A 12967-nucleotide genomic window follows, 5' to 3' on the forward strand; every position below is an offset into this window, starting at 1 on the left:
CTGTAGGATAATAGATGTGCATTGTCTCAAGGCACTAAACTTGTAGTACTTTGTTACAGTAGCAACAGAAAACTAATACAGAGGAGAACTTTTTCAACCTGATAAAGAGCATCCACAAAAATCTACAACACTGGGGATTTCCCTTGTGCTCCAGAGGCTAAGACTCAATATGTCCAATGCAGGGGACCTGGGTTCAACCCCTGGTCATGGAACCAGATCCCACATGCCACAACTAAAGAGCCTGCATGCCTCAACCAAGACCCAGCAGAGCCAAATAAATAAAATTTTTTTAAACCTACAACATTGTGTTTAACAGTGAAATACAATGTTTTCCCCCTAAGACTGGGAACAAGGAAAGGACTCCACTATTACCAGTCTTAAAATAAGAGTTTGAACCAGTGCAATAAGATAATAAGAAAATAAAAAGCATTCATAACAGAAAGGAAGAAATAAAACTGTGCCTATTTCCAGATCACATGATTATCTATGAAGAAAATTCCAAGGAACCTACCCAAAAAAATGTTGGAATAAGTGAGTTAAGGGAACACTCTGGCAGTCCAGTGATTAGGACTTCACACTGAGAGCCTGGGTTCAAAATTCAGTCCTTGGTCAGGGAACTAAGATCCCACAAGCCATAGATGGTGCAGCCAAAACAAACAAAAAAATCAGTTGTATTTCTGTATACTAGAAATGAACATGGGGATACCACAGTTAAAAATAAGATACCACTTATAATAACTCAACAAAATAAAATGATTAGGCATAAATCTAGTAACACACGTTCAGGACTTGTGTGATCAAACTACACAATGCTAATGAAAGAACTCAAGATTAAGGAGCTAGAGAGACAGATACTATTCCTGAATTGGAGTATTCAACAGAGCAAAGATGTCAATTCTTTGGAAACTGATACATAGGTTAACATAATACCTATCAAAATCCCAGCATGGTTTTTTTATAGACATAGGCAAGATTAGTCCATAGAAGGCAAAGGAATTAGAAGAGCCAAAATAACTTTGAAAAATAATAAAGTCTGAGGAATCAGGCTACCCAATTTTCAAGACTCACTATACAGCTATAGCAATCAACATTGTGTGGTATGGCAGAAAGAAAAATAACACAGATTAGTGGAACAGGAGACAGACCCATGCAAAAATGCCTAATTCTTTTTTAACAAAGGTACAAAAGAAACTCAATGTAGGAAAAGATTGCCTTGTCAACAAATGACGCTGGAGCAACTGGATATCCACAGTTAAAAGAAAACAATAGCATCCTAACCTAAGTCTCACGTCTAACATAAAAATTAACTTCAAACATAAAACTATAACGCTTTTAGCAGAAAAACACAGGAGAAAATCTTTGGGACCTAGGCCTGAACAAACAGTTCTTAGACTTGACACCCAAAGCACAATTCATAAAAAGAAAACCTGGCAAACCAGACTTCATCAAAATTGAAACTGGTGGCCCAGTGGCTAAGACTCTATACTCCCAATGCGGGGGGCCCAAGGTTCAATCCCTGGGCAGGGACAGAGGTCCCACATGCTGCACCTAAAACCTGCAAAGGACATGATGAAGGAAGAGAAAAGACTACGTGCAGAATCAAAGAAAATATTTTCAAATTACGTATCTGACAAGGGTCTAGTATCCGAAATATATAAAGAATTCTTACAACTCAACAATAACAAAACAACCCAATTCAAACATGGGCAAATGACTAAAATGGGTATTTCTCCAAGGCTATACAAACCCCAATTATCATATGAAAAAATGATCGACATCACTAGCTGTTAGGGAAGTGCAAGTCAAAGCCACAGTGAGGTTCTACTTCACACCCACTAAGACACCTATAAGTTAAAAAAAGAAAGAAAAAAGAAAACAAGTGTTGGTGAAAATGTGGAGAAAGCAGAACCCTCACACATTGCTCACGGGAATATAAAGTGGCACAGCCGCTGTGGGAGACAGTTCAGTAGTTTCTAAATAATTGCCTATAGAATTACCATGTGACCCACCAGCGCTACTCTTGGATATATGGGTATATCCTCAGAGCACGGAAGACAAGTGTCCAAACAAAAACGTGCACACAAGCACTCACAGCAGCACTGCTCACAGAAGTCAGAAGGTGAAACAATCCAAATGTCCATCGAACAGATAAACATTTGAAATATCTATACAGTGTTAGTCGCTCAGTCATGTCCAACTCTTTGCGACCCCACAGACCGTAGCCCACCAGGCTCCTCTGTCCATGGAATTCTCCAGGCAAGAGTACTGGAGTGGGTTGCATTTCCTTCTCCAGGGGACCTACCCAACCCAGGGGTTGAACCCAGCTCTCCTGCATTGCAGGCAGATTCTATACCATCTGAGCCACCAGGGAAGCCCCCATTGTATCTGTATAATGGGATATTATTTAGCCATTAAAAGAATTAAGTTCTGAAATGCACTACAATATGATGAATCTTAAAAACACACCAAGTGAAAGAAGTCAGTCACAAAAGACTTCATATTATGATTTACATTTATCTGGAGTCAGAAAAGCCACTGAAATAGAAAGCAGATTAGTGGCCACCAGGGACTGGGGCAGGGGAAATGAGAAATTGAAGTCTGTGTCCTTCAAACTGTGGGCAGGACTGAATGGAGCTATCTTTCCTTGAGGTCAGGATCCCTGTCTCCTCCACATGGAAACACAGGGAAATAAACGCAACATTTCTAAGAAATCGCTCACTCTAGACCTTAATAATGAAGCACAAAGCAGTTCCACGTCAGCCCAGCCTCCGCACCCACCAACTGGGCAGTCCTCCTCTCAGAAGCCCCTTCAGAGCACTTCAGCCTCTAAGATGATGAGGCTTCCAAAATACGGATTTTTAACAAATTCAGACAGTTGCAAATCAGAGAAGCTGTCTAGGCAAGCCTGGCTGTTTATTTAAACACACCCCCAAGCCTGGGCGTCCCCATCCTGAGGCTGTCTAGCTATAAGACTGGAAACTGAACGACCCAGGACCTCCAGCTTTTCTGGTCACAGCAAAGGTCCGCTGGTGGCCTGGCTCTGTCCCTAACTAGGCTCTACTCTAAAACGGCAATCAGGGACTTCTGGGTGGTCCAGGGGCCAACGTTCCCAACACAGGGGTCCCAGTTCGAGCCGTGATCAGGAAATTAGATCCTCCATGCCCAAACTAAGAGATCACACACTACAACTAAAGATCCTGAGTGCCACAACTAAGACCCGGCTCAGTCAAATAAGTAAATTTTTTTAAGAAGTCAATCAGGAGAAACCCTGGGCTAATGGAACTCAAATCCCCCTTTGGATGTTCTTCTAAGAGCAAGTGTGCTATACTTAGCTCCCTCTGTCTCCTGAAACGGTGAGAATGTTGGCTGTCGTCACAGTACCTTGAGAGCACATAGGTGAATCCCCATTTTCTCTCTTGTCCTCTGCCAAAAAAAGGGCCAGATATGAAGGGAACACTTCCTATTTCAGCATCCTAGGTCAGAGCTGACCAGCCACAGTCAGCCCGGGAATGAGGGGCTGGATCTCAGCAAGCCCAAGTCCTTCCTAGAACAGCCCTCGCTTGTGATGCCAACAGCAGAGCTGCCAGGGAAGAGTCCCAGCCTGGAAGTGGGGAGAAGGGAGGAGGTTCATCCACCCAGGATGCCCATGTGGCCTCTGCAGGGAAGATCAGGGGGCTTCTAAGCTTAGAGAGGAGGGGACAGGAGACTCACTCTGCCCCTCAGCTAGAGAACAGGACCAAGAATAAACCTGACCAAACCAGTGATCACCCCAACTGGCCAAGCTGGACTCTGGACACCGGGCAGGGAGATCCCATGATCAGACGTGTGCTCAGCAGGAAGCCGCAAGCAGTCAACACCCACTCTCACATGGCCCCAGCTGGCACCCTGCTTCAGAAGCTGGCACCCTGCTTCAGGACCTGCCCCAGCAGAGGGAGCTGAGCCGCTTACTCCTCCGGACCCCTTATTGCGTCATTTGAAACCTTCAGCAGGGGAACGTTCCTGGTGCTCTGGCGGCTAAGACTCCCAGCTCCCAAAGCAGGGGGCCTAGGTTTGATCTCTGGTCAGGGAACTAGATCCCACATGCCGCAGCTGGGAGTCAGTCTGCCACAACTAAAGATCCCACAGCTAAGACCCAGCATAGCCAAATAAAACTTTAAAAAAAAAAAAAAAAAGAATGAAACCTTTAGGGGAATTTGGTCCTGGAAATGAGGTTTCCAATAATTTTTTTCAATCATGCCCAAATCTGAACTCAATTAGACAAAACAAACTCCTAAATTCCAGAAATACACTCACACTTTAAGTAATTCCACAGAGTTTTCAGAGCCCTTAGAGAAATACCTTTACCCTCAGAGAACAGTGTTAGTACCGGGTGTCTTAGCTTCTCTGCTCCGTGTGCTGAAGGCGGCACCTGGAGGAAAAACCGGGGCCTGCTGGCTGCTCGGCTAGTGGGCGGCTGAGCATGCAGGGCCTGGCCACGGCTGCGGCACACGAAGCGGGGGCTTGCTTGCAGTTCAGAAGTTTATTGGTGGACGCATTTGGGCCAGCTGGAGCTCACACACGAGGTCACTACAGCGTGGCGCGCTGGCTGCAGGCGGGGAGAGGGTGTGCTGCTTGGTGACGTCACCCCAGGAAGATAGCGGGCTTCGCTGCTGGGTCCAAGGAGCCAGAGCCCGAGCCAGCGCCATCAGAGAGATGCCACTTCTGTCTCCAGCACCTGAGCTGGGGGGAGGAGGCTCTTTAAGATCTCCGTGTAGTAGGGGCCGAACACCTGCTGATTGTGGTGTGTGAGGCTGACGAACTTCTGGCCCAGTTCTGCCAGCTCTGCCTCGATGAGGGTGAGGCCTCCAGGGAGGTCCAGCAGAGACCGCTGCACACCAAGAACCAAACAGCATTTGAGGAACAAGTGGATCCGCTGATCTGTGAGTAGGGAAAGATAGTGAGAAGGCAAATAATCTTCAGGGGGAAACACTGCCCACCACACTCCTAACTTCAAAGTTAAATGAGATACACACTGACCCACCCACTCACCTAGAGAGAAGGACATCTGTTTTGTTTGGAAAGGGACCCAGCTCCTAAGGACAGAGCAAAGATCCAAAACTACTAGGCTAGTACATTTCTATTCAAAAGATTCCTGAAGTATCCGTCAGATAGATCCTATTGTCTGATGCAACAGGAGGATCTTCGACTGACCCTTCAGATGGCTGAGGTTAAGAGCTAAGTCAAGTTCACAGCTGCCAATTCAACGTGGGAGAGGGGAAATCCCTGCTTTGGGGACATGTCCCCCAACCTAATTCAGCATCAATTTCTTGTTGGCAGGGGGTGGGTGTCACATGTCTTGGACTGTAGCCAGAAATGACCCAGAAAGTCAAGGATGACTTAGCCAAGTTGGACAGTATGCCAAATCTTTGTGACCCCATGAACTGTAGCCTGGCAGGCTCCTCTGTCCATGGGATTATCCTGGCAAGAATACTAGAGTGGATTGCCATTCCTCCTCCAGGGGATTTTCCTGACCCAGGGATCGAACCCACAGCTCCTGTGGCTCTTGCTTTGGTGGGCAGATTCTTTACCACTGAGCTACCTGGGAAGCCATCAGAAATGACCCAGAAAGCCAAGGATGACTTAACCAAGTTGGACAGTATGCCACACCGAGAAGCCATGAATTGCTGGTGCAAATCTCCCTTAGAACCAACAGAGTCAGTCTTTTTTATCTTCTTAAAAAATTTTTGGTTGCACCTCACAGCATGCAGAACTTCCCTGACCAAGGATCAAACCCGAGCCCCCCTGCAGTGGAAGCGTGGGGTCTTAACCACTGGACAACCAGGGAAACCTCATAGAGGCAGTCTTTAAACTAAAAGGCATGTATTTTCAACCCAGCATTTTGCAAAAACTAAAGCCTACCCAGTGACCTGTCCAGTTATCACACTTTTTATTGTTAAATGGCTCGGTGAGCAATGTCCAGGGGTCGGGATCGGCCTCTCCCTTCACCATTCTCGCCCCGACGGGCACACTCACCAATGACGCTGCGGACACAGTTCTCCTTCCTGGCGACGTCCTGGAGCTGCCCTATCAGAGAGGCCGTGTTGTCGCTGCTCAGAGCAGCCAGGCCCATGTTCTTGAGGCTCTGGTGGATCTCCTGAGCCACCTGTTCGCTCACAGTCAGCATAGCCTCCTCCTCAGGCCTAGACCATGGAGGAGAGCGAGCTGGGACCCAGGGGTGGCCACGAGCCCCGATGCTCCACACCGTAAGTCAGGCCCACACCAGGGAGACGCCCGGCCACCCTGCCGCCCTCACCCCAGACCCTGGGAGCTTGAGCCCGGTGGGCAGGGCAGGGTTTCCACCGTTACCCTCCAGACAGTATTCTCTGTGTGATACCACGTTCTTCTTAGAAAACGAGATAAACTATAAAATCAGCTCTGGACAGGGGTTGCATATCCACTCAGAACGTTCCAACTCCATGTAATATATATATGTGCACTTTTAAGACTTTCTTGGACATTTTCCACGGTCATCTGTCCTGCTCTCACAATTACAATAACAAACCTGGCCTTCGGATTCCACTGTTTCCTCTCCCAGGGTGTGTCACCCTGCACGCAGTAGGCGCTCAGCCAACACTGCTGACTGGCTCCTGGAGTTAGGTAAGACCAGCCCACACAACTAGAGAAAGGCTCCTCTGTAGCAACAACATGGAATCATTTTACAGTAAACAATCCTCCTTACTGCCCTGTTGGAAGAAAGTTTTATTTTTCTTTGTCAGAAGTCTCAAGGGAGATAAATTGGAAGATTGAGATTGATGCATATATTCACTACTACATATAAAACATATCACTAATAAGGACCTGCTATGTAGCACAGGGAGCTCTACTCAATACTCTGTAACGCCCGTGCGGGAAAAGAATCTTAAAAAGAGCGGATAAATGTGTGACCGATTTACGTTGCTGTGCACCTGAAACTAACAGGACACTGTAAATCAATTACACCTCGATAAAAATTTTAAAAAAGCAGCCTCAAGAGCACTTAAGGAAAGACACCCCGCATCTCTGTGGCTGAGTCCACAGGGCCTTTCTGCGGTTCATGGGAACGCGAGGCATCCTGCCTCAGCGGCCGTGTCCTCACCCCACTTTGGTCTAAAACAGACCTCTGCAGCTCACCTGGACTTGAACTCCTCCAACAGGGCTCTGGTTACGCGTTTCAGCTTATCCACAAACTGAGGTGAGCCAAACAGGACGCTGCCAGAGAAGCTGCTGGAAACCAGCAAGACGGAGGCCAGGATGGTTAGCTGGCGCAGCTGTGCCTCCAGCTCCTGCAGCCGCGCTCGGTCCGTCAGCAGGGTCTGGGGGTCAGGCGGGGCGGGCCGTTAGGGGGCGGCCCCGGGCAGGCCCTGCGCCCGCACCACAGGGCCGGGCGCCCCGTCCTACCTCAGGGAACTCGTCGTCTTCAGGGTCCCAGAGGAGGAGGTTCAGGAAGCCCTGGGACAGCACCATGGTGGGGCTGAGGGGCTCCGGGCTGCTGGCCGCCTCGCCGGGGGAGGAGCAGGGCGAGCTGGCAGCGTCGGCGGCGTCGGGGCCGCTGGGCGGTGGCGCGGACAGCTGTGCGGCCGCGCGGGTCAGCCAGCGTGCGGTGTGATCCAGGAGGCCTGCGCAGAGCGGAGGCCCCCTCAGCACCGCCCTGCGGCCTGGGGACCGCGGGTGAGGTCTCCTCCCCTCAGCAGGGAAACGCTTTGGTCGGGCCAGCAGCCTTCTGCCGCCCCTAGTCTGAGCGAGAAACTCTGTTCTTAAACAGAGGCAGAGTTCCCTCCCACATCATAAAGCCAGAACCCAAGGTCATACTCCCCACCCCCACCCCCGCTCTCCCTCAAGTTTATATACATACTGGGCTGCTTGTTGAGAAGGTCCTGAAATTTCGCTCGTTCGTACTGGATGGAATGTTCCTGCAGCTGGGGCTGAAGGCTCTGGATAGTGTAGTTCACCATGTCCATTTTCATCAGGCCCAGAACCTGGAAGATCCCTCTGACACAGGAGAAAATGGAATATTTATACTATGAAAGGATGTTTCCCTACTTTCTCCAGTGGGGGCGGGGCGGGGAACCTACACAAGGTATCATTAAATCACTGTATTCTAGAGGTGGGAGGGGCTTTAGGTCTCGCCTCTGAAATTTACAAAAGATGGCACTGTGGCCCAGGACCCAAGGCCCAGAGTGAATGACTGGCAGCACTAGCAGCAAGTAAGTCTCTGGATGTTGCAGCCTTTGGACTTTTTCACACCAGCCATTCTATGTCTCTTTAAAAAAAAAAAGTAGTCAGTAGAAGGAAATACATCAGCATGACAACAAATCTCTCTGAACAGTAAGATTACATCTGATGTTATTTCTGATGCTATTTCTGGACAATTCACTTTTTTTTTAAACTTTCTGGGTCTTGGTTTCTATAACTCTGAAAAAGGGATCGTCTCCAATCTCTATCTTCACATTGTGTGAACTGCAATAAGAAAGCCTGGCATAGGGGTGTCTGAGTTCCTTGGAAGAAAGGATTACATACTCCAGTGACCTACGGTAGGATGGTACACAGGGAGCCAAATCAATCTAAGGCCATCTTCAGAAAAGAAAAGCGAATGGACCACGGAAAAGAGGAGTCCAGTCAGGTCTTCAGTGGGGAAGAGACAGCAGCTGTGAGTCAGTGTCCCGCCCAGCTGTGCCCGGCCCAGTGGTCAAGCTTCACACCTCAGTAACCAAACAGGGTCTGAGATGTTCTCCAGTTTCTGCACTGCCTCATCACGAACCGGTGCACACAGCAGAGTCATCATGTTGAGAATGTACTTGGAGAGATGAGGGACATTCAGGGCCCCGTGTTCTGCTTCCTGCGTAAGGAGGTCCATGTCCAGGGCTTCTTCAATCTCACTTCTTAGGCGGTTCTGGCGTGGTAATAGCAGCGACAGCAGGATCTGCCCAGGAAAGAAAGTCAGAGGATGAGATGCTTTCTGTTCAGAGCCCCCAACTCTCTCTAATGGACAATCCCCCTTCAGCCAGAGACATCCCAGCCTATGTCTTTTAAGGATCAAGAAGTTAGGTCCCTTACAAAAAGCACATGAAAAGATGCTCAACATCACTCATTATTAGAGAAATACAAATCAGAACTATAGTGAGGTATCACCTCACACTGGTCAGAATGGCCATCAAACATCTATAAACAATAAAAGCTGGAGAAGGTGTGGAGAAAAGTAAACCCTCTATATACGGTTGGTGGGCATATAAACTGGTACATTCAATGTGGAGAACAGTGTGGAAGTTCCTTAAAAAACTAAAAATAGGGCTATGATACGTCCCTGCACTCCCATTCCTGGGCATATATCCAGAGAATACCATAATTTGAAATAATACATGCACTCCAATGTTCACGGCAACACTACTTACAATAGCAGGACTACTGGAAACAGCCTGAAGTTCATCATCAGGGATGGATAAAGATGACGTCATACATATATACAATGGAACATTAGTCATAAAAAAGAAAGAAAGAATGCCATTTGCATAGACGGACCTAGAGACTGTCATACTGAGTGAAATCAGACAGAGAAAGACAAATATATGATATCACTTACATATGGAAACTCCAGAAAGAATGAAGAGATGGAGCCAAAGCAAAAACAGTACCCAGTTGTGGATGTGACTGGTGATGGAAGTAAAGTCCAATGCTGTAAAGAAAATATTGCATAGGAACCTGGAATGTTAGGTCCATGAATCAAGGCAAATTGGAAGTGGTCAAACAGGAGATGGCAAGAGTGAATGTTGACATTCTAGGAATCAGCGAACTAAAATGGACTGGAATGGGTGAATTTAACTCAGATGACCATCATATCCACTACTGCGGGCAGGAATCCCTTAGAAGAAATGGAGTAGCCATCATAGTCAACAAAAGAGTTTGAAATGCAGTACTTGGATGCAATCTCAAAAATGATAGAATGATCTCTGTTCATTTCCAAGGCAAAACATTCAACATCACAGTAATCTAAGTCTATGCCCTAACCAGTAATGCTGAAGAAGCTGAAGATGAACGGTTCTATGAAGACCTACGAGGCCTTCTAGAACTAACACCCAAAAAAGATGTCCTTTTCATTATAGGGGACTGGAATGCAAAACTAGGAAGTCAAGAAACACCTGGAGTAACAGGCAAATTTGGCCTTGGAGTACAGAATGAAGCACGGCAAAGGCTAATAGAGTTCTGCCAAGAGAACGCACTGGTCATAGCAAACACCTTCTTCCAACAACACAAGAGAAGACTCTACACATGGACATCACCAGATGGTCAACACCAAAATCAGACTGATTATATTCTTTGCAGCCAAAGATGGACAAGCTCTATACAGTCAGCAAAAACCAGACCAGGAGCTGACTATGGCTCAGATCATGAACTCCATATTGCAAAGTTCAGACTTAAATTGAAGGAAGTGGGGAAAACTACCAGACCATTCAGGTATGACCTAAGTAAATCCCTTACAATTATACAGTGGAAGTGACATATAGATTCAAGGGATTAGATCTGATCAGAGTGCCTGAAGAACTATGGACGGAGGTCTGTGACATTGTACAGTGATCAAAACCACCCTCAAGAAAAAGAAATGCAAAAAGGCAAAGTGGTTGTCTGAGGAGGGCTTACAAATAGCTGTGAAAATAAGAGAAGTGAAAGGCAAAGGAGAAAAGGAAAGATATACCCATTTGGAATGCAGAGATCCAAAGAATAGCAAGGAGAGATAAGAAAGCCTGCCTTAGCGATGAATGCAAAGAAATAGAGGAAAACAATAGAATGGGAAAGACTAGAGATCTCTTCAAGAAAATTAGAGATACCAAGGGAACTTTTCATGCAAAGATGGGCACAATAAAGGACAGAAATGGTATGGACCTAACAGAAGCAGAAGATATTAAGAAGAGATGTCAAGAATACACAGAAGAACTGTACAAAAAAGATCTTCATGACCCAGATAACCATGATGGTGTGATCACTCACCTAGAGGCAGACATCCTGGAATGCAAAGTCAAGAGGGCCTTAGAAAGCATCACTACAAACAAAGCTAGTGGAGATGATGAAATTCCAGTTGAGCTATTTCAAATCCTAAAAGATGATGCTGTGAAAGTGCTACACTCAATATGCCTGCAAATTTGGAAAAATCACCAGTGGCCACAGGACTGGAAAAGGTCAGTTTTCATTCCGATCCCAAAGAAAAGCAATGCCAAAGAAGGTTCAAGCTACTGCACATTTGCATTCATCTCACAAGCTAGTAAAGTAATGCTCAAAATTCTCCACGCCAGGCTTCAACAGTACATGAACCGTGAACTTCCAGATGTTCAAGCTGGATTTAGAAAAAGGCAGAGGAACCAGAGATCAAATTGCCAACATCTGCCAGATCATCGAAAAAGCAAGAGAGTTCCAAAAAAAATCTACTTCTGCTTTACTGACTTCTGCTAAAGCCTTTGACTGTATGGATCACAACAAACTGTGGAAAATTCTTCAAGAGATGGGAATATCAGACACCTTACCTGCCTCCTGAGAAATCTGTATGCAGGTCAAGAAGCAATAGTTAGAACCGGATATGGAACAACAGACTGGTTCCAAATTGGGAAAGAAGTACATCAAGGCTGTAGATTGTCACCCTGCTTATTTAACTTATATGCAGAGTACTTAATGAGAAATGCTGGGCTGGATGAAGTACAAGCTGGAATCAAGATTGCCAGGAGAAATATCAATAACCTCAGATATGCAGATGACACCACCCTTATGGCAGAAAGCGAAGAGGAACTAAAGAGCCTCTTGATGAAAGTGAAAGAGAAGAGTGAAAAAGTTGGCTTAAAATTCAACATTCAGAAAACTAAGATCATGGCATCTGGTCCCATCACTTCATGGCAAATAGATGAGGAAACAGTGGAAACAGTGACAGACTTTATTTTCTTGGGCTCCAAAATCACTGCAGATGGTGACTGCAGCCATGAATTAAAAGACTCTTGCCCCTTGAAAGAAAAGTTATGACCAACCTAGACAGCATATTTAAAAGCGAAGACATTACTTTGCCAATAAAGGTCCATCTAGTCAAGGCTATGGTTTTTCCAGTAGTCATGTATGGTTGTGAGAGTTGGACTATAAAGAAAGCTGAGCGCCGAAGAATGATGCTTTTGAACTGTGGTGTTGGAGGTGACTCTTGAGAGTCCCTTGGACTGCAAGGAGATCCAACCAGTCCATCCTAAAGGAAATCAGTCCTGAATATTCACTGGAAGGACTGATGCTGAAGCTTAAACTCCAATATTTTGGCCACCTGTTGCAAAGAACTGACTCATTAAAAAAGATCCTGATGCTGGGAAAGACTGAAGGTGGGAGGAGAAGGGGACGACAGAGGATGAGATGGTTGGATGGCATCACTGACTCCATGAACACAAGTTTGAGTAAACTCTGGGAGTTGGTGATGGACAGGGAGGCCTGGTGTGCTGCAGTCTATGGGGTCGCAGAGAGTCGGACATGACTGAGTGACTGAACTGAAATGACATATGGAATCTAAAACAATGGTACAAATGAATTTATTTACAAAACAGAAATAGAGCCACAGACGTAGAAAACAAACTCATGGTTACCAGGGTGGAAAGCAGTGGGGGAGAGGAAAGGTATAAATTGGGAGACTGGAAAAGACAATATGCACTATTATATATAAAATAGTAACTAATAAGGACCTACTTTATAGCACAGGGAACTCTTCTCAATACTCTATGACCTATATGGAAAAATAATCTAAAAAAGAGTGGTTATATGTATAACTGAATATTTTGTTGTACAGCAGAAATTAACACAATATTATAAATCAACTATAATCCAAAAAAATTTTTTTTAAAAAAAGAAGTGAGGCCCGTCAATTTCTTAAAGAATATTATTTATCTTTGTTTAGGGACCAGTGAAAGTTCAAGGGTTTAGGGGATCAATGATAGCAGCAGTA

General features: G+C 46.0%; 1 protein-coding gene across 3 annotated transcripts in view; it reads right to left on the minus strand.

Moving 5' to 3' along the window:
- Positions 1-4275: 4275 nt before the first annotated feature.
- Positions 4276-12967, minus strand: part of TCP11 (t-complex 11) — a 32266-nt gene continuing 23574 nt past the window's right edge. For all 3 annotated transcript variants that reach the window (XM_086371296.1, XM_086371295.1, XM_086371297.1), the window contains 6 exons: positions 8718-8938; positions 7871-8007; positions 7417-7634; positions 7150-7331; positions 6013-6179; positions 4276-4917 (listed from right to left, as the gene is read on the minus strand). In XM_086371296.1, the coding sequence (XP_086227422.1) occupies positions 4685-4917; positions 6013-6179; positions 7150-7331; positions 7417-7634; positions 7871-8007; positions 8718-8938 (1158 nt within the window). In that variant the 3' untranslated portion in view covers positions 4276-4684. The remainder of the gene's footprint in view (positions 4918-6012; positions 6180-7149; positions 7332-7416; positions 7635-7870; positions 8008-8717; positions 8939-12967) is intronic.

The sequence above is a fragment of the Bos grunniens genome, chromosome 23 (assembly GCF_055505025.1).
Source record: "Bos grunniens cultivar Pamir isolate PY7600 chromosome 23, Bosgru_T2T1.0, whole genome shotgun sequence".
Classification (NCBI taxonomy): Eukaryota; Metazoa; Chordata; class Mammalia; order Artiodactyla; family Bovidae; genus Bos; species Bos grunniens.